The sequence below is a fragment of the Theobroma cacao genome, chromosome 2, assembly GCF_000208745.1.
Source record: "Theobroma cacao cultivar B97-61/B2 chromosome 2, Criollo_cocoa_genome_V2, whole genome shotgun sequence".
Taxonomy (NCBI): domain Eukaryota; kingdom Viridiplantae; phylum Streptophyta; class Magnoliopsida; order Malvales; family Malvaceae; genus Theobroma; species Theobroma cacao.
Genome location: NC_030851.1, coordinates 17,067,109 through 17,090,016, shown reverse-complemented (window position 1 = coordinate 17,090,016; position 22,908 = coordinate 17,067,109). Strand labels below are relative to the sequence as shown.

The 22,908-nt window shown below is 34.1% G+C and overlaps 1 protein-coding gene across 1 annotated transcript; it reads right to left on the bottom strand.

Moving 5' to 3' along the window:
* Window positions 316-2,542, bottom strand: LOC18609009 (F-box protein At1g67340). Its single transcript, XM_018116492.1, has 3 exons — window positions 1,836-2,542; window positions 1,577-1,739; window positions 316-1,422 (listed from the first exon to the last, which is right to left on the bottom strand). The coding sequence occupies exons 1-3, from the start codon at window positions 2,075-2,077 to the stop codon at window positions 667-669; spliced, it is 1,161 nt and encodes a 386-aa protein (XP_017971981.1). The 5' UTR covers window positions 2,078-2,542; the 3' UTR covers window positions 316-666.

The following is a 22,908-nucleotide window of genomic DNA, read 5'->3' as shown; positions in this document are numbered from 1 at the left end:
ACTATTATTACCCCAGAAAAAGAAAATTCGAATTTTCACTTCTTTTGACAGCCAAGGCGCAAAGGAATCCCATTACCTTCACAGCAAAGTAACGCCAGTTTCTTAAACACAAACCAAAATTTGATGGTAGTTTGGTTATTCATCCCATCCACATACCTAATTTTGTTGTTATTAGTTCTTTGTTAAGACTAAAACTTGTCCTCTACAAGATATAAGGTTGCAATTAGCATTTTCATACTTAGATCTATAAGCAATGGAACCTTCTAAATTATGCCATTCCTAAACCCACATTGTAAGCAAAATAAAATAACTAAATTGGATACATAATCCCAGAAAAATACCGGAAATTGAATTTTAATTTACCCAAATTAAGGCGAACATTGCTCTATAGTACAAAAAAAGGAAAAAGTTTTCAAGGATTAAAAAAGGAAAAAAAATACAAAAGCCCCCTGATTTCTCCGGTTTACCCCTCTCTACAATCAGGGAACACAGGGAAAGTAAGAACTCCGCCGTGTCGACGACCACAGTAAAAGTTTTTTTTTTTTTGTTAATTTAAAATTTCCACCAAAACTGGCCTCGTTTTTGTCCATTTCCACTTTTTCATTTTCTTTCATGGCCTTAAAAACTGATATATTACCATGGGCGTTAACATCGCCGTTACCGTGTTTAGCTCTCGGCGATGACGTCGTCGTTCCCATCAACCGCTCCGTTTCCCTCGCCACCATCACCTTCTTCATCCAGCCACCGCTCTACCGGCGCGCACTCGGCTTTATGGCGCAGCTTCCAATCAAGAGCCTGGCAAGCGCGTGAGCAGTAATTCACAGCCCCACAAACCGAACACCTGCGAAACTCGTGCTTTCTTGTCTCCGGCCTTCCGCAACCCACGTGCGAGCATAGCCTCAAACCCGGGCCGGGCATCCCGCCCCGAGCCGAGAACCACTCCGCTAAGAACCTGCTAGCCGGATGCGCCTCCGGCGCGGGCACATTGCATCCGAAATCACTCAGCAACGGGCATCCCGGGACTGTCGGATGACGGTGGTTTGGGTGCGGGATCGGGTGTGGGCTCCACGTGAGCCAAGAGCGAGTAGGGATGTTAGAAGCAGCTGTTGATGATAAAACCGCCGCGAGCTCTCGGGCGTTGGCTTGGACGAGGAATCGACGACCTTCAGCGATGTTTTGTCGGACGCCATAGCCGTCCTGAAGGCAGTGACCGAGCTCACGCAGGGCATCGATGTGGCCAAGAAAAGCAGCTCGCGCGCACAAAGCCACACCGGCTCTGAGGTCCTTGTCGTTTTTTGAGCCGCCGCTGCCGTTGAACTGAATCACAGCTAAGGAGTAAAGCGCCGGCGCGTGGGAGCTAATCGCCGCCTTAGCCATTAGAGAGGCTCCACTCCCACGATTTTGTAAACAGTAGAAACGAATCTGTTGCAAATCATACAACAGTTAACGCGTTAGAGAATGTTAAAGTTCTTGACTAAACTTATCAAGAAGTAAAAAAAAAAAATTGGAGTTCTTAATAAAGTAACAATATCAGTTATTAAAATAAAATTAATATCTTTCTCCTGAGTTAACTCACCATGCCGAGAGTGTAACCAGCTTCAACATTTCCGGCATCAGCGCAAGACTTCAAGAACCTGTGAGCTGAATCAGACCAGTTTTTGGCTTTAATGGCAAACATTTTCGGAGAGGCCTTGGATAATACCAGAGAATGGAGTGCTAAACTGTTTAATCTCTTGCATCTGTTTCACAAAAAATCAAATAAAAAAATTGTAAGGAAAACAAATCCAAACTTTTCCTCTGAAGCAACGAAAAGTCCAGTAAAAACGTCGACGTACGTAATCAAAACGTTGACGAAATCGGAAGGGCAACGGGCGGTAGAGCTTAGTTTGCACAGTATGGAAATGACAAGATCATCGGGTAAAGCATCGAATAAATCACTCTTTCGGGCGATCTCAGGCGAGAATCTTTGCCTTTTCCGGCATGCCATATTATCTCCGGCGAAATCTCTCCTCTTAACTACTAGCTTCTCTACACAAACATCGGCTCTAGGGTAACAAAGGCCTCTCCTTGTTCTCATTTCTATTTCTCTCTATATCCCTATCTAATCTACCTATCTTAATTAGCGTCCGTTCTTTCTCTCTCTTGCTTTCTCTGTCTTTCCTAGCGGCTCAAGAGATAAAGAGAGGAAATAGAAAATAAAAGAAAAAAAAAGCAAACCCAGACCTTATATAAAAGAGGGAAAGCACAAAAAAAAGGCCTTAAAAGGAAGAGAGAGCAAGACAACAACGACAGAACCGAATGAATAATAAATAAATAAACAATTTAAAACAGAACAGTAAAAAAACCCCCTGGCCTGGGGAGGACAGAGTTCGGTACGCTTAATTACATTCTTAACCTTATGGTCAAACGAAGTTGACCCAGATCCCGACGTTGGTCGTCGGTTATAACACTGAGAAAATAAGGGCAAAGAAAATCCCTCACACTTTTATCCGTCTGTTGTTGCATGAAGAAGAGAGAAGGTAAGAAGAAAGGCTTTACCCTTCCCTTCCCTTCCATCTCTTCTTAATTATGTGTTTGTTGGGTGAAGGTAAGGGTGAGGGAGGGGTGTGTCTTTTCTCTCTCTCCAAACAATGCTTTTGTGTGGGTTTGTTTTGAAAGCGGTTAAATTTGTTGAAAGCAAAACAACTAACTTCGGTTATTTTTCTGTAATTCAGTTTTACCCAAGGTTACAAAAATCAACGTAACTCCGGCGCGTGAACACCGCCGACCGTTTTGGGCTGTTGTTTGGGGAGTGATGTGCACGCTCTTTGCTTGCGGGTGTGGAAAATGACTTCTCCTTAACAAACTCAGGTTAGCGAATTCTGGGCACTCGTCCGACGACTATAAACTACAAAGAGGTCAAACGTATGAATCAGCAGGAACAAAAGAAGGTTCAGTTACTCTTCTTTGTTTTACTTGCCCTTTTATTCTCTTCTTTTTCGTTTTTGCCCTTTTATTAATTAAAAAAACAAAAATAAAATCCTAATCTATCTAATTTTGAAATTAATTATAATTTTTTACTACTATAAGTAAAAAGAGATGTCAAAATTGTGAAAATAGAATACAATCTTATAATTAATTCATTACTTTCTCTTTTTTGATCCGAGAATAAATGTTTCAACAGCCACAATAAAAGCTTCCTATCATTTTTTCAGGAAATAAATTCAAACATAATATGATACTTTTTTTAGTGTAATATATCTAATTTATAATGCCTCCAACACAATTTGAGGCCTTGGAATAATTGAATGGTATTGGATCCAAATAATAAATATTGTTGTAGATTCTCTGTCTATTAAAGGGCGACGTCCTTCTTATTTCCAAATTAAAAAGAAAGGATAGATGGTGTTCAAATAATAGAGAATGCCAAGGTTTTGTGTCCTTCTTAAGAGAAAGTTGACGGAATGAAAATTGAAATCTTTTGTTAATATTCTCTCATTACTAGTATATAGTCAATTAATAGTCTCTTAAACAATTGAGAATTCAAGATATAATACTTAACAAAATTTTCAAAATATTTAAAAAATTTTAAATAAATTTTTATTTTTTTGTTATATTCGATTAATTTTTATATTTTCACTTTAAGTCAAATAAGTTTTTATAACTAATAGTTGATTCATTGTTTTTAATTCAAATATCACTTATTATTTTATATCATGTGGTGTTAATGTGACATGCTGATATATTATACTCAATAATGATGTAATATAATGACATGAAGTAACTTTTTTACCATTCACTTCAATTTCATGTTAACATCGCGTAGATATAAAATGAAAAGTGATATTTTGATTAATGATAATTAGTTAATTATTAGTAATAAAAGCTTATTTGATTCAAAATAAAAATATAACTATTTAATTGAACAAAATAAAAGAATAAAGGTTTATTTGAATTTTCTTTAATAAAAATTTTTTTCAAATATTATATTAAAATTCAACTTGAAGATGATATTAAAACCTATTTCTTTAAAAATAAACTATTTAAGACGAAATTTGCTTGCTTATACAAACAATTCTTTATTTAATTTTATAATAAAATATTATGGATTATAAAATAATCAAGTCACAAGTCATTAAAATATAGTATAAAAGGTAATAAAATTTTAAACATTTATTGACATGACATCATCTCATAATTTTTTTAAAAAAAATTGAGAGAATGGTAATTCGAATCTCATTCTTTAAAAAGAGATCAAGTAACAATCAATGAGTCAAATATTCGAATTCGACATCATTTCATAATTATTTAAAAAGATGTCATTTTTTGTATATAAGTGTATATGCTTGCCCGTACAAAATCAACCTTCATATTACCTCACTCACCTGGAAAAAAAAAATGGTTAAATGTTCAAATTGAGGTTAAACGTTTAGACACTTTTTCTATTAAAGATCAAACGTTTCAATTGTAATAATTAAGAGTCAAATATTTTTATTTCTTACAATTAAGGGCAAATTGATAGGTGAACGAAGCGTGTATTACACACTATAAAAAATCATATTGTAAATATAGTTGTTACATGTTATGTTGAAAAATATAATTGTTACACGTCATATTGAAAATTTAATTATTATATGTTATGTTGAAAAATGTAGTTGTTATACGTCATGATAAAAAAGTTGTTACACGCTACGTCATAATTTGAACTCTTTTGACTTGATAGAACAAATTTTCTGATAAAATTATCTTTCTATATTTTATCCTTCCAAATCAACCTCTACATCATACTCGTATCCTATANTTTTTAAGTTAAAAATAAGTTAGGCAAAACATGCTCTAAGCATATTTGGTTTGGCTTTTTTTTTTTAACTTAAAAGCTATTATAATGCTCTTATGAAATATAATAGCTTTTAAAATTAAGTTAAAACTAGTTGGTAAATTTACTTTTTATACGTTTTTTTTATAGATAAACTGTTTGGTAGAACAATTTATATAAACTTTAATTTTGATTAAAATTACTATAAAAGGTACTTAATAAATCAAGAAAAAAATTGAATCAAATAAAAAAAATGAGTGTGAAAAAAATATAATTTTTTCTATAATATTATGAATTGCTGAAACATAAAAGAAAAATATAAAAAATATTTGTTACTATTTTTTAAAGATTGGCTTGAAATTTATGACATTTGGAGCTGAACAAAATTGATGTTAAGAACAATCATGGACTTATTTAATTAATTATTTTAATTATAATGAACAAATATTATATATGCCAGAAAGAAGTTAAGAACAAATAAACACAACATAATTATCATATCAAATGATAAATTGAGAAATATCAAATAATAAAAAGAGTTTTTAAAGAAAAAAATGATAAAAATAAAATAAAAAACAAAACAATAAGAAAAAAAAGTACCTGAACGTAATTTTGAATTTTAAGTATTCTTTCTTCTTAATTTTTTTAAGAACGAAAAAAGCCTAGAAGGATGATTTGCAGAGAGGGGGAGAGAAGAGGGAGATTGATATAGAGAGAGGGATGAGGCATTTTTTGAGAGAAGATTTTTTTGAAAAAAAATAATTTTCTTAAAAAGTTGATGTATTTTTTTTAAAAAAAGCTCTTATTTGAAATTTTTTAAGTTCTTTTTTTTTAAATTTTGTTCTTTTAAAAAGATTATTTTTTTAAATTTATCATAAAAATACTATTTAACTCAACTTTTATTTATAAAAAATAAATAAATTAAAAATAAGTTAGACCAAATAAGTACTAAATTTGTAATGCGTGAAAGGGTTTTAACTTTGGATTAAGCTGAAGGGTGTAATCGTAATTGTACTTTTTAAAAAAGTAACTAGCAATGTATGGTGGGGTCCACTGTTTACTGAGTTTAAAACAAAACTCTTTTGGGTTTTTTTGTTTTTTTCTATAAAAACATTGCGTCTTCCGGTTCCGGGAGTATAGAACCATTCCGTCTTCGGACCAACTCAGCAAAGTATTATTAGTAATCAAACATAGGAATCCCATCCCATGTTTATCTTCACCTCTAAGAAACTTGCTCAAGTTTTTATACGTTTCATCCCATGAATCAGCAATTTTAGCGCGGCATTTCATTTTATTCAATAACCTTACTAATTTCACTTTAATATTTGATAATAATTTGATCCATTTCTCAATCTCTTTTAAGCACATTAAGGGGAAATGCAAGTTAAAATTTAGGAAAACTTACTCTAATGAAATATGGGTTTGGTCCCCCAATTTTATTACGGGAAAATAATTGAAACCAAACACCAAAACCTAACCTAAAGCATAGGATCCCACTCCAGCTTTACTTTATCAAGCTACTACCTGTACTTGTAATTGTAAGCATTTCCCCAAAAGAAAGCCAAACAAATATAGGGTTTTACAAATGAATCAGAATTCATTGAATAGCAAATATGCACCCCACATTTAACTTTAATTAATTAATTAATTAATTGGAGAAAACTTGAAACCAATTCGATAACGTGATGCAGTAAGAATTCCGAAAGTCAAATTTTTCGCTCCCTTTTGATTTAATTTCTTTCATGTTTGACTAATTAATTAGATAACATTATAAATCAATTATATAAAATAAATTTAGTAAAAATTAAATAAAAACAAATAAAGGAAAAAAACACATAGCATCATAGATTGAGTAGGAGAGAGTGGGTCGCTCAAGGAACATTAAAAAACGTTGGCCCTGCTGTCACGTCGCCGTAAAATTATCAATTCCCGTCACGTCAAACAGTGACGTGCTTCAAAGTGTAATCTTAGCTCATCTTCTAAATTTTATTGGAAAAAAAGAACACATTCGATTCAAGCTACAGATTTTCCACGGGAAGAGGAGGCTGGGGTTACCTCCCTGTGACTTATGAGAATGAATTATGTATTATGTGCAACTCAAGTATTATGTACCAAAGATTAATGGTAATAATAAAAGTTACGGAAATGGAATTAATACTTTTTCCATGAAGGAAAGAAACTGTTTGTAGTGACGAGTCATGAAACGTGGTGGGTGTGGCCTTGCCCCCCTGTAGGAGTATCAAAGCTCAACGAGCGAAAGGAAAGGAGGATAAGTTGTGGAATGACGTGGATCTCAAGGAGTGATGTCGACCGCTCGTGTCGTACCAGGGGGACCCACCTGTCTCCTTAGAGCTCCTTCTCGAAGAGGAGAACATCACTTTTGGACTGGGTGAGGGTCCCCTGTTTTCTCTATTTTTCTTCATTTCAAATGCGCCCCCGCAATCTCCGTAGCCGATTTTGGTTCCTAAATCTTTTTTGGGTGTCCAAATTTGAAACTTTACTCATTGTTATTATTATTATCTGTGTAATAGAAAAGTAGAAAGGGTTTTACCAAATCGAATGGAATGAACAAGAAATGGAATAGAAATAGATCGATTTCAACTGGAATAAACAGTTAGCTGTAGCAAGGATCTGAAATTCCCAAGCAAAACTTATAGTTAATGTTGGTTGTAAGCAGAAGCGGATTGCATGCTATGCCTTCTCTTTGACCTAATAATCATCAGCTGCATCCATTACCAGACTAAACACAAAATTAATTGATGAATCCTTATTTTTTAATTAAAAGAAATTCAAATTTTATTTTTTAAATAAAAAATTATGTATTAATCAACGAATTATATGTTGGAGTGCTAATTGATTAACCCTTGATTGTACTCCCGAGTCCCTAAGTTTTCTAGTGAAAATATATCTACCCAATTTGGCCAAACTCGGATACAATTAGTGTAAAATTAATTGCCTAAGCATGATTGAAAATTAGGGCCGGCGCAGACAAGTAAATTTGGATATGACACTAATTAATAATAATATAGTTCAGCTGTTGGTTTAGTGATAATATTACTGTTTTAAGGTTTGACGAAGCTCGATTACGTGATTCACAAGTGGGTTTGGACGTGTAACTGTTATAATTAGCTTCGGTTCCTTGATTGAACTTGTCAAAGTAGAATGTGGGTTTTTGTCAAAGGCGTACTGAATTACGTTCCTGCTTTTGTCTTCACAATTTTTTTTTAGTTACTTATAAAATACTAAAAAAAGTAGAACATCTATCTTCTGATTTTGCTTTGATAGCTTCTTATCTGTTGGATGGGATGTTTTTGGTCTTGGCTCTATCATTTCACTACCATTATCTATTGCTTTTCTCTCTCATGGTGTCAACTAGACTAGGAAATGGGAACCATGTAAACTAAGGAAGAAGTTTTCTGACAAATTCTGATTCGCTAAGTTGAATTAGGAGTCGAAACCTTGAGAGATGGAACACAGTTTCAGATATTTTTAGAGATTGTTTGGTATTGTAATTGGATTTATGATTGATTACGATTATTATGTTTGAACATAAGGGTGATATCAAACAAGATAAATTTGTTTTTAATCGCACAAGTAGATGGGAATGCACGTTTTTCATGTGTTATGGGGTTGCACGAGTTAAGTGCTAATTATACAGTAAAATCACTTGCCATCATTAACTATTAAGAGAGATTCAAGTTGACGTAATTTCTTAATTTTATCTATTGAAAAGTTTCTCTTACGATGAGAAAACAAATATTACAAATTATGTTTACCATCACTTTCAATTGTAAATTCTAATCTCAATCATAATGTTGATAATATTTTAACCATCAAATATCTCATCGAAACACTTGAACATTTAGTTCATTAATTAGTTTTTATTCTTTTACTTAAATAATAAAATTTGAATCTTTTTTTTTTCAATTATATAAAAAAAAAAACTCTTATCGTAGGAGGAAGTCATGACATTAACTTTACAAAACTCATATATATGTTTTTCAGATTTGAAAAAAAAGATTTGAATCATGTTCTTTAAATAAAAAAATTATAGATTAATTAATAAATTAAATACTTGAATATCAAAACTCGTATATATGTTGTGAATTCATTTGTTATGTACAACATAGGTTTGCTTTCTAGCTAGGATATCCACAACACTCTCTAGAAAAAGAAATAGATGGGGTTGCTCACGAGATAATCTGGGTTATTCAGATTTATGGAAGCATCATGCCATGCTTATCTTAGTTGTTTTATGTAAGACTAAATCATTATGAGATTCACAAGAAGCTGGTGCGCCTATCTCATTTCATGGACGGTTAAAATGCAACTTTCATTTGGAGTAACAATAGTCAAATATAAAACTACTTTAGTTTTATGGAATATGTTCCTGAAATCCGATTTGGTAGCTTGTTGATTCATCCTCGTGAATTTGGACTCGACTGTTCTAGTTCCAGTGGGTGACATTTCCATATTTGTAAAAGAACGGGGTTTCTTTTTTCTTCTTTTGGGTACATAAAAAAAGAACTCAAAACGGGGTGTCAAGTCACTCTTCAAACATCAGTTTCAGACTGACACGTAGTGGCCTACCATATCCGGAAGCTTCTTCAATTCAGCTCTTCTCCCGTAAGATTAACTTTCAATTTTATGGTACCCTTGCCTGCAAGAAATCAGACGAATACATTACACTGTAATGGACATAGTGAGTAATTTAGTATTAGCATAGAGAGTATTAATTTTGATTTGAAAGCAAAGGTTGATGGAGAGCTAAGCTACCTTATAAGTGGCCTCCCACTGTGATACCTTGTCCGCAATGGAGATAAAGAGTGAACGAATATCACCTTTTCTTCAAAATAAAATGAAAAGAAAAAGGCCAACCAACTTTTTTAAACTCAGAGAAACTTTATTTTCACGAATCACGTGCATTAAAATTGGTTAAAAGCAGTCTGCATGAATGGTTTAAGAAACAAGGCAATTAATTAAGAGGGGAGAAAAGGGTAGTGGAATCCTTAATTGGTCAATTTAAGCGGGGTGCGTGGACATGCAAAAAGAAGAAAAAAAACAACTAATGGCAAAATTAAGCAAGAATCCGCAACCTCACGTGATGGCTGATGGCTTTTGTCTTGGAGTGCAATAATGGCGTTAGCAGAGGGGAAGAGGGGGGTGGGGGGAACACTAACCAACACATTCTCTTTGCACGCTATCTACCGACTACGGCCACAATAACTCAAAAATCCTTGAGGATTACGGTGGTGATTGATGGAAGTTCAGCTCCACTCTTTTTATCTTCACTGCATTGATTTAATTCAAAAATATCTTGATTTTTCAAACCAACTTCAATGCTTAAATGAACGCATTGGATTCATTAAACTAACAGTAAAAGGGTATTTCAAGAACTAAAGCACGTATATATTGCAATTTTTAGTTGTTAAGCTAACCCTTGCATTTATTAATGTTCGTTTCTCTAATTAAGAACCTGTATCCCCTAACTTGTAGCATCCTCTACCATGAACAAGGTAGCTAATTTGATTAGTTTTAAAAAAATTAAAGAGATTTTTTTTGTTAGAATATAATCAAGTATTCCTTATATATCTAATCACAAACTATTGCAAGAGTTAACTCTAGATAAGCATCTCTTTTTATTCTTTTGATTTTAATCATAGTTATCAATGTCGTACAATATGCAATGCATATAAAACGATATCATATTAATAAAAAACGATATGTATCAATAGCTATATAAAAAATATATCATATGATACGTAATACATATGTTATGATATAGAAACATATTGTACGTTACAATTCATACACTTTTTATAAGCTTAATTGTCACTAATTATTAAAAAATTATTTACTTATTTTAGATTTTAAATAAAAAAATTATAACATTGAATTCCATTTTAATTTCAATGATAAGTGTTTTTTAATTTTTAATTAATAAATTAACGTAAAAAATATATATTATCTTTAAAATATATATATTATTAAAAAATATATTGAGAATATCAATTAAAAAAATCAATTTTCAATTTATATTCTATAATCTTCAATTTTATTAAAAATATGACATTTAATTTTTTTTATTTTACATGTATAAATATTATTTATAATTAATTTTAAAATTGTTTACCATATCTTAAGATATGATACGATATTCTATATTAAAAAATAAAATTTCGATAAACGATATGTATTTTGATTTAACAATTATGATTTTAATCTAGTCACCATGTTGCGCAATTTAATACTATCTCTTCTTGTAAACATAATTAAAATTAGTGATCACAAATTTTAGTATGATTATGATTATATATAATAAAAATTCTTGAACCTGAATTAATTGACATATTTATATGTGCAAATTTAACTCAATTAATTTTAAATTCTTTTAAGAAGATAAGAGGAGGAGATTGTGCCGTAGAATATATTCTCCATGTTCATTTTGAATTGGGGAAAATGGAAAGAAAATAAAGTAAAATATTTTGTGGATAACCTAAGGAAAAGAAAAGGGGAGATGCTGGTAGTGCCAGTTAATAAGGTGGGCTCCAACTAAACTCAAAGCGAGAGGGAAGCATAGGTAAGGAGCAGGGGCTAAATTTGGACAGAATCTGTTAAAAGGAAGGGACCCCTTTTCTGTTGGGACGTTTAGAGACAGCTGAGTTGTTCCCTCGCGGTGGTGCACGGCTCTTTTCTCCAACCGACACGTAGCTCCTCTCGTGTGTTGGCGCCTCCATTCACATGCCACGTCAGACAAAGTACGGTCATGACTTATGAGTCAGCCATAGAATGAGGTGTTGAGCAACTGCAAGCATGAGATGAGGTGTTTCCGTCGTAAGAGTCAACCATTTTGAGAGACAGTGAAGTTTGCTCCCTATTTTTATTTTTTTGGCTTTCTGTTTTCTTTTGCTTATGTGGCTCCCTTTCATAATTTAAAGACCTTTCTTCTTCTTCTTCTTATTATTATTATTATTTTTTAAATTTTAATTTGTTAGGTATAAAAACAAAACATTACATTTTACTTGCAATGTTCAATTTCTAGTTCTTTGCCCTCACTATGGTATTTCCACTCTCACCTTACATAATGTGCATTATCGTTCTAAAGGTATTCTTTTTGTTGCTATAGAATTTTATTTTTATTTAATAAATGAGAATCCGAACTTGACCTTTTCAGTAGAGTATATAAGCACTCATTATTAAACCAAACACTCCAATATCAATTTAAACTTTTGGGTGAGCAAAGCTACTTCAAGAACACTAGATTTATTAGGTGCACTCAAATCCATCACCCCCACAAAGTTAGTCATTAATTGGTGTTTATTTAAACCTATCATGTGGCTGTTTTTATTCTTTTTTGTGTTAATGGTTAGGTCACATAGTATATAATGCCGGACGATTTTGTTCATTCTCATTACTTTATACTTTCAAAATTTTCGATGAAAGTAGAATTTGGTATAATAGTTAAAATATTTAATACCAACTAATTAAGTTGGGTGGCACCCTCACATGGAGCTTCTTCAAACTCAAAGCAAGTAAAATTCATTGGCATCCAATCAATTCAGAATTTTATCTCAGGGTGGACATGTTGTACCAAATACCACCATAATATTTTAATTTAATCATAATCGCAACAAAAAATAAATTAAAAGCAATTAGGTTTCCACGCATGTTGCACACAATTAACTATAATTAGAATACAGAAATTCAAGAAAAAATTTTGGATGCAAATAAAGAATTTAAAGTCATATATGTATATTGTCCACCAATGAAGTTGACTTGAATGTCACTAGGCTTAATTAAACAACGACTTAGTCATAATCCAAGACGTGTGGACTTTATCCATTCAAGAAGCTGAGCTATCTACCAAACAAGTTTTGCCATTTGTTACTTTCAGTTGTGCAGCTGGGTAATGGTAATGTTTGGTGGGAAACTCACGGCAATGCTTTGGGGAAGTAGTTGTGCTGCATGTGCACCATGAATCCAACAAAATAAGCCAAGTTAAAGACGAATATTGCAATTGCAACCATGATTGATATAGATTTCCCACTTTAGTACTCAAAATATAAAAAATGACTTGTAAATAAATGAAAGCAAGAGATTTCTTTTTTTTTTTTTTTACAACTGAAGATAGGTCTGGCAACCAGTCCTTGGGAACTGGTTAACGTAGAATGATATCAATGTCATTCCTGAATTCTAACGCTTGAAAAGAAATCAAAGAGAGGGAAAAAAAAATGAAGTGTATGAATCTCATTCCTCATTCCTTACGTTGGGATTTGAAAGCATTCAATCTAACTTAAACCAAACCTTTAAAAGTTGTCTTCTTAATATACAAACAATGAGGAAACTGACTAAACAGAGAATTTGAAGGAGACAATGCAGAGGATGTTGCTTAACGCATTTGCCATTCATTAGGGTCCCTCGTAACTGCTGTGTAAAAAAACCCAAAAGAATGGTGGAGCTGCATGCGCACGCACGTGATATGCCTTCCCCATCTGGTTGAGTATGATTCAAGCCAATTTTGCCTCTTTAACTTGTGCTGTTATTGTTAATTTATCATTACTAATTGTCTTACCAAAAGAATATGTATAAAAAAAAGATTCAACTACGGTTTCTTTTTGACCAACCATTAAAATTGGACCCCCCAATTCTGAGAACAACAACAAATGGGTGACCCTGTTTTGTACAAGAGTCAGATGGTGGTCATAGGGCGTTGATTTTGATTGTGGGTTGGTCGGAGCCACATGCAAAAGAACCCGCCAGCAAGACTTTTCCTGGAGTAGAACCCTTTGGATATTAATATTATGTGGAGCAGGCATAGTCTTCCATGCAGAACGATGGTCTCATCTGAAAAATTCTGAGCCCTTCGATGTAACCACACATGATCCTTCTGGATTACACGTGACTGGGATCCACAGATGTGAGATGTTTGACCGGTCTTTATTGCATTGCATCATCTGAATTTTCTCTTCCTTTCTTTGAACCTTACGCTCGAGTAGAAAGACACGCTACCTCACGCCTGTACCTTGACTGCCAATTTTAACACTTTGCATCATTTCATGTTGTTGTTCTGATCCACCTTTTGTGAAACTATTCATTGACAGAAAAAAAACCTCTCTCTCTCTCTTTGTGATGGGATCACCGGGTTTGTTTTCAATTTTTCAATCAGATGCCAGGAACATCCCCTGCCCCTGGAAAGGGTTCTTCCATTGAATTGAAATTGGGGGTGTTCTTGGTATTTCAGTTGGCTGTGCAAGCAAGTAGAAGGTTGCTTTTTGCCTCCTAGTTCGGGGACAAGTTCTTGTTCGGCTTTACGTGCATGGTAAGTGAAGTTGAAGCTTCAAATGAAGAGTAAAGCCTAAAGGCTAATGGCAGCAGCAGCCAGGGCTAACAGAGTCAATGCATGCTTCCCACCAAAGCTTTGGGGTATTCTTCTTAAGTAGCAATCACTATCTCCGCCATCCTCATGGCGTGGAGTGGGGTGGGGTTACATCATTTTCCTCTTGCATGGTGATAGTAAATTTTGTTTTAAAATTTATTATTCGCATTCGAACATTTTCCAAGAAAGAAAATTATTTACTATTCACTTATCAAGGAAAGAAGATTGGATGGAAAAAATTGGGGGAGAGAGAAGGGATAAGGTTATAATAGGATGTGGAGCGGGTGGTATTGCCTATATATGAGATTGATTGGTATGGCAGAGAAGAGATGACGTTCAATTGAACCGACTAGCGTACCATATTCCAATGAAATTACTCCGTACCTAGTACTATTTTTTGTGAATCCAACTTTTCAGATGGAAAATTGCAACTCCAAAGCACGCATGCATTCCTCTGAAGCCATTGGTATTAGTAATTACAATGGAAAACAAAAGGCAAAGATTTTTCTGAAACTAAATACAATAATGCAAGCTTTAAGCGCATGCACTCAAGGCTTTGCGATATATAGTTTTCCTTCCGACACAAGATGAGGAACATTTTAAATTTTTTATTTTAATTTATCTGAATTTTGTAATTGTACTTTAAAATTTGTAGAGGTTTTGACAAAAAATGACAAAAAAGGATAAAGTTTGTCATTTACAGTAACAAAATATTCTTTAAAATATTTCAATTTCGTTATTTTTTTATAAAAAAATAACAATTTAGTGACAATATTTAATAAACCTTTATAAGATGACAAAATTAATATTGAAATATAATATAGTGAGACATTTGATTTTAGATCAGCTCTTGGGTTACGTATAGTTTTTCATTCAAGTTTAGACCTATCCATCTCCGCCGCTGCATCTATTACCAATTAAATTTAGATTGGGATGTTTAATATGATATCATAACTCTGATTCGTTAAATTGTTGCCCCTGACGAGTTTGTTCATTTTATGGGTTACATATCGGTTAAGTCTTGGAGTATTTGTGATTTTATATTCAAATTAGACTTGTTCACTTGAGTATGATGAGGTAAGAATTTATGTAAAAAAATTAACTATAACTAAAATTATTTAAAAGAAATGATAGAAGTGAGAAATACACAAAACAATAACCTTAAAAAATGTCCCTTTTGTCGCCTGTTTTGCAAAAGACAGCCCTACTTCCAGGACAAAACTCTGTTTCGAGCTTCTGAAATAGTTTTAGCTTCTGGTCTGCTGCCTGCGGCTTGTTGCTTGCTGGATTAAGAAAAAGGAGAAAATTGAGATCATCAAGAAAAGCCCTGTAAGAGACTACTGAAATATATAAAATATTATAGAAACAAATAAAAAATCCAGGTTCCTAAGTGGTTGCTAAGCATTCCTCAAAGTTCATTTTGTCATAATTGAGAATGGTCGGTGACTAACTCTGACTAAGATAAGGGATATTATGTTGTCAGTAATTTAATAAGATTGTTATTTTTTAAATCAATTTATTATCAATCAATGCTACGTAAATGACATGCCGCCCTCCAACGGCTTTTGTCTCATTGTTCACGTTTTCTTTATCTGATGAGGAAGAGCAACTCAACTCTAATTTGGGGTCCTCTAATTACAGCATCATTTTCACACTTGCATCAAATGTATAGAAGAAAATATATATAGATATTGGGTAAAAAAGAGAGAAGCAAAATGCAACACTGGGAGAGAAGACAATGCTTTGCAAATGGGAAGATGGCAGCTCAGGGTAACGTATATTGCCGTCGTTCTTCATTCCTAAAATTTGGTCAGGATTAATTAACTAATTAATTTAATTAAATGGGGATTTGTGAGAATTTAGCGTAACGAACCCTAAATGGGATTAGGGCGAGGGAACTAAGGATGTTGCTTAACGCATTTGGCATCTTTTTTATCTTTGGGCCAATTGCCATCCTCGTGCGTCGTGTAGCAAATCCCAGTGAGAGCGAGCGTGACCCAAATCTTTGAGTCATTTTCAAGCCATCCTAACATTCTCTGTTTCCATCATTTTTATATCATATAGTTTATACCCCGCCATTATTAATAAGCTAGCTAGGCATTATTTTGGTCCATTGAAAAACCTTCTCTGCTCTCTCTAGTGCTTCCATTATATTTTGCTATTGGGGAAAGTGGGGAGTACCTATTCCTTTATTTACCCAAAAATATTTGAAAAGAAAGGGCACTCATTTGGGAACCTTTTTACCCTTGTTCACGAGTCATGTGCTTTGGCTTTGGTCCAAGTCAAACATACAACTACACCGCTGGCTTTGGTCATGTACACCCACTTCCACTTCCACTTGCATATGAATATGCTTATCCTCTCACTATGAACATCGTGACCACCTTTTAACAAAGGGTTTTATCAATTGGTTTTGTGTTAATTTTGACCCCTAATGATTTATATTCTTAGCTTTCATATGTAGCATTGTAAACAAGGTTTATGGAATTTCATTCCATGTCGTGAACATGTTTAAAGATTGAGGGCATTATCATATGGTATAATGCCCAAGGAATAAAAAAGTTGGCTTTAGATTGAAACTTTAAAACATTTCTAAGAAATTTCTTAATGGCAAAGGCAAACTTTAACTATATTATTACCTTGTTGATTTTTGTACTCAATCGCCTTTTTCCTTTTTGGTTGTATTTCACCTATGACCAAAGGATTCTAAAAGTAAATTACATGAGATAAATAAGATTATATTCATCTAAAAAAGCAACATTAATTAATACTCTAACTCATCTTAGATAAGTATAGATGCCCTCCCTTAAGCCTTAGAGTTAGTGAATTACAGGGAAAACATTGAAGCAAAGGAGGAAGTAAAAGAGTGAGAATAACAATGATTTAGGGTCAGGAAATGGCTGCAAATACAGTGAACAAGTGTTGAAGAAACCGAATTAATTACTTGCATTAATTTTCACATGACACATGAAGGGGCTTCACTTTGGAGGCGTCAAATTTTAATTCAAAGTAGCTAACAACAACGTGGGGAAACCAATTAGCATCAGTAAGATTGCTTAATGCCTGCCAGTAACGGGACACCCTTTACGTGCATGATAAGTGAAGCTAACCACTACTCAAAGCTACCAAAGCGCGTTGATCTAATTTAGAGGTAATCTTCTTTCATCCACTGGCACATTTTCCCTTTAGTTTTACAACCTTTTACTTTTGGAGTGCTCTCAGTGTTGGCAACGGGGAGGAACAGAGAAATAATCCTCCACTTTTCTATTTCGGTGGATTTTCTACATTAAGAGAAATTATGGTTGATTGAGTTGCGTAACAAGAACATGGAAGACAACCCCTTTTGCCTATCTCATCTCTCACATCTGAATTTGAACTCAGAATACGTAATAATCAACATCTGAAGTCCATTTACGGGTACCGCAGACATGATGCTTAAAGGCAAGGTGTTGATAAATCTCCGTAGGAGTAAGGCTAGATGAGAATTCTTTAGATTCTGCAGGGAAAAGGGCGCTAAAAGTGAACAAAAAGAAGCATCATGCCCAAAAGCAGGATTCAGTTTTTAATTAATTGAGTCAAATCCCAACGTTGCGAAGTTGATATTGACATGAAAACTTGCGTGATCAAGTACTCCACATAGATCAGAAAAAGTTGTTAAATTTTTATCTGCAATTTTCAACTGTCTTCCTGATGTAATAGGTTCTAGAAACTCAAAGGAGCTCACAAGATTGGCAGCCACCCCCTTAAATTGTAACCCCATATTAATGAATAGGAGAATAAAACTTGTTCTCCCTAAAAATCGATTTCTTTTTTGTCCAAAACAAACGTCACTAGGAAAAGGAACGGCTTCTTTTCCAACCCAAACTTGAAAGAACAAAAGAGCATAAAATAAATGAACAAAACGCTCGACATATGGCACATCGGCACAGATATAGTAGTTTAAAAAAACACTCAGTCGAAGTCATAAATTAAGGAAAAGTGCAAGCGGTCTGGTTTAGATTCTAGCCATCGGAGGCATAATTAATTTTTCTCAACTATCTATCTATATCTATATATATATATATATATAATATGCAATGCATGAACCTTGATGTGTACATAGCCTATTCAACGTCACCATTGAGAGCTCCGTTTTATCTAACTTCATCTGTTTGTTTCCCTGTTGACATGGCGGGGGTTTTCAAAACAAAATAAACAAACGAACAAACAAACTAATGGTTGCTACATGATGGATCATCTATTAGCATTAGGGAATCGTTTGATAAGTATAAAAAATAATAATTGATAAGAGGGGTTGACTGTGATGGAGCATTATATTGCAAATACATGATGGGGAGAATTTGGCCGTCCGAAGCGCCCGACAATGCCATATATTCCTCCCAGAAAACTGAAAAAAAAAAAAAAGGGTCGGATTAGGTAATTTAGCCAGCAATGGTTGCATCATTGTATAAGTTAAAAACAAAAACCTGATGCTTGGTCGGCATCTAATCCTGGTCCAAATGTTACCTAAGAGACTACACTATAACCCTTGATTGACAGGGAAGGCAATAGAAAAGGCGAGACTTTCTAATTTGGTTTTTCCTTAATTGGATGAAGAATATATAGCAAATGATGTACGCGTTTATTAAAATATTTTGTAAGAAATATACTACGACTAATTGGAAATATACGCATTCAAAACTCTCATTATATATATGGCCAAGGAGAATACTTTTAAAGGTCCACTATTAATTATGCATATACCACTTACATATGCTTAGTTGATTTGAATGTCTCAACTTTTGAAAGCAAAATCAAAGGCTTCTACGAAAGTAGTTAACTAATAGAATCCCCTTTACCAAATTGAACTCCAACCATTGCACTTCCCATAAGAAAGAAAAGAAAAGAAAGGGGAAAGAGAAAGAGATATAGCAGCTTAATTAGACAAATGGTGTTAAGGTGTAGTAAACAAAATTCATGATATGTGCATAATTTGATGGTCAGCAGAGCTATTATGCTGTATCTAATCTTGTGATCGTCATGATTATCAATTTATTAGTGAAAGCAAAAGGTCAGACTTCAATATTAATTCGATTTAGCTGCTAAACTGTGATGTACCCTTCAGATTTGTTCTTGCCTTGCTCAAAATTTTGACTTTGTGTTTAACCCCTGGGGGATGATTAATTTAAGTGGCAGAATGCATTCTATGCTGTATATCATCAAACATTTTACAAAAGCTTGTAACTTAATTTGTGAAGCCTTGGGCATTTCAGAGATGCCGCTTGTTGCAGAGCCATTTCACTAGCATCAATGCTAATCATGTTATTGTTTTTCCTCTGTTTTGATGTTTGATCCTCGACTTCTTGGTTGTATATCTTGTTAAGTAATCAAGGCTTTCTGCTCCTTTGGGGCAGGGGAGGTCGTCAAAAATTGATTTTTATGTATAATTTATACATGCACCAGTAATTTCATAGCTAATTAAATAGTGGAAGCAGCATCTGATACTTTTCAAATCTGAAGTCCAGTTAAATAAGAAAGCGTTCTTTAGGAATTAGGAGTACATTACGCCTTAATAGATAGCCTGGGGCTCATCCAAGAGTCAACCATATAAACTTGTTATTTGTTGGCTATCAAGTTTTAAATAGACGGAGCAGTTAGCTGCTTAAACCACAAGTAAAAGCTTGGATATGTTTCCTTTTTGATTTGGTTCTTCCTTTCTAATGCTCTGCAGTATGCAAACCAAAAAAAAAAAAAAAAGGTTTCGGCAGTAATCATTTCTGATTTCATAAGCTTTGACAAATACAAGCTCTCGAAGTAGTTGATGGTGATGCCCCAGTGTGCTGCGAGGGTTACAGGTAGTTGTCTGAGTTGTGGGATCAACAATCCCAGATTTAGCAGTTCTTGCAAAGCACTCATCAACTGCATAATTGGTCAGTAATGGCATTCGATTGGAAAAAACCCAATTAGATTTCTAAATTTCTACTAATATATTTATCTGTAATAATGCTGCTGGCATGTGAGAATATGATGAGTGCTACAAGCATAAGCTGATGAACAACATGATAGAATTTGGGGCCAAGAAAAGGGGGAATCCGACACAATAATCCCACTTTTTAAGAGGGGTTTGGCAAAGTTGTTATGTTCATTATAGCAACCAAATGTCCCATAATTTAGTACTTTCAGAACAAGAACTCACAATGACTGTTGTTCTTTCTCCCCACACAAGTCAATGATGCCTAAGGGCTAAGGACTGCGTCTTGGCTTGTTGACTCCGCAAGTAAGGATGGAAAACGACCTGAAGAAGAACATATTTTTAGATGGTAATCTGATTGACCCCACTTAATTTCCTGTCTGGAAGGGAAAAAAAGGAGGGATGAGAGAGAAAGATTTTGCATGCTATGATTTCCCAAGGCTGCTCTTCTGTTATAATTCTCATTTCTCAAGCTGATATAATTAGGTAAAACTGTTTCTTCGCTACAAATCTCATCAGATATAATGACGAGTACTAATAGCCAGCACATGCCTGCATGAAAAAGCAGAGATAAGGAATCCAAAGCTTTAAGTAAAAAGAGGGCGTGGAAACCACACCATGCTCACTTCTAAAGGATTTCCAATCCCAATCAAACATGCTTTCATATTGTTGGTAGACCTCAAACATTCACTAATTGCATTTAGATTATTTAAATTCTGAATAACCACCGTTTGCTTCCTTAAAAAGGTCTAAACTTTCACATTATGTTGGGGTCAGCCATGTGAAGACCTGTGGCTGTTCACAGAGCAGAAGAAAAGTGCGTGGCAGATCATATGCTGGTAACTCTACCAAACTTCCATTTCCTGGTCGCTGCTTTATCCTTGTGGGGGAAAATCAAACTGTTGATGATTATGTGTGTAAATACAGAATTTGATATCCTTGCATCATAGGAAAACACAATTATTACCCTGGGAAATCATGTTTACGTCTCCTTTTGCAAGGTAAAATTTTTATGTTGGCTTGCATAGAATTATGATTTTTGTCAACCCCGGAAGTTTAAATTTGTATAAGATTTGATGGTATTAGTATTAGTGCTTTGCAAGATGCCATGTACTTTTTCTAAAAAGAATAGTTTTGGGGACAGAACCAGGGATACGGAAAGGTGAGTGTCATCGGAAGAGCAATATGGGAGGGGTTGGAGGAGTAAGCAAGCTGATAGATGGAGACGTAGAATATGTGGCTGTGGGCCTTAGCTTTATCTACTGCTTCAGGTTGTCACACAATGGGGGTTATGAGCTTGCCTCAGATGAGAAGATAAGAACAAAGGTGTGGCGTCCAGGCTGATATTTTACTTGATTTCTACTCATTAATGATTTTTATTGAACTTCTTTCTTACCAAGAAACAGAAAACGAAAAAGATTTTTGCTTGTCCTCCTGGCCCATATTTAGGTCCATTTTATTTGGATCTTCCGAGTCCCGAAGGAAGAAAGCACGAGAGCAGATGACAGATGAGTGAACTATGAAAGTACAGTCCATTGACTGAGAAAAGCCCGACGGCCTAGGCCCAGCCCAATAGGACTAAAACATTTTACGAAAAGGTATGGGCTCATTTGTTCTGGACTGTTGATTTGCGTCAACCAAAATTTTCCCCTTCTGATGAACAAAATGATCCTACAAATCTGTTTCGGGGTTTGACATGAAAGTTCAGGTTGGCTCATATTGAAGTGCAATAACAAGGAAACAGAGAACCCATGCACCCATTTAGTTACGATATATTTTATATCTTTTCGTGGAAAACTTTATAAATAAACTAGGGTGACAGATACTAGTATTTGTTATATTAAGCGAAATCTTTTTAATAAAATAATGTTTGATCAACTTGATTTCATCCTTGGGGCGAGATTGAGTAAATATTTTAAGTTGTAATCTGTAAATCGATTTTTTTTTTCTTTTATTATAGTTTTGGTGGTGTCCAGCTCATGACGAGGGGGGTTTTGGGTTTGAAGAAAATAACAACTAAAAATTTTTGTGTTTGGTTTCTGGAAGAATTATTTGAAGAAGCTCGGAGAGCTTAAGCAGGAAAACAGAGAAGTAACTGAGCTTAAAGCTTTTGGATCCAAATTTCAAAACTTATATTTATACTGAACAATTACAAACTTTTCTCATAAATTGGATCAAGAGGAAAAACTAATCAGCAATCAATGCACAGCTTCAACAAAAAATTAAAACAAGAAGTAGAAAACAACCATGACCGTTGGGCATTGAAAACAGAAAATGGTAATTGAACAAAATGATATCAAAATGATGTGTATAGTACTTGACCTAACCAAAACGACAACTAAACACATCGTATAACAACTAAGAATTAAAACTTAGTTAAATGACCCAAGCACTGTCGTATTACTTCAGCTTATTAATTCTTGAATGACACCGTTCTGTTACTTAACCAACTCCTTCATCTCCAGTTTGTTGCTTTCCACCAATAACACCAGAAACTGAATTCAAAGATTAAGCATTAACTTTCAACACAACCTCTTCATTCTTAATCTGTTGAACTCCAATACAAGACCTCAAATACTCAAATCTATCATTTCCCAAACTCTTTGTGAAAATGTCAGCAAACTGATCACTAGTTGAACAATGAGCCAATTCTATCTCACCTTCCTTTACAGCCTCCCTTAGAGCATGGTATTTAACCCTGATATGCTTTGTTCTACCATGCTGAACAGGGTTTTTAGCTATTGCAATTGCTGAAACATTGTCAACATTGATCATTGTTCCCTTATT

Coding starts and splice junctions, on each gene's coding strand:
- LOC18609009 (XM_018116492.1), bottom strand. CDS start 2,077: ATGAGAACAAGGAGAGGCCTTTGTTACCCTAGAGCCGATGTTTGTGTA. Junction 1,740..1,835: donor TTCGTCAACGTTTTGATTAC/GTACGTCGACGT, acceptor TTTGTGAAACAG/ATGCAAGAGATTAAACAGTT. Junction 1,423..1,576: donor CTGGTTACACTCTCGGCATG/GTGAGTTAACTC, acceptor GATTTGCAACAG/ATTCGTTTCTACTGTTTACA.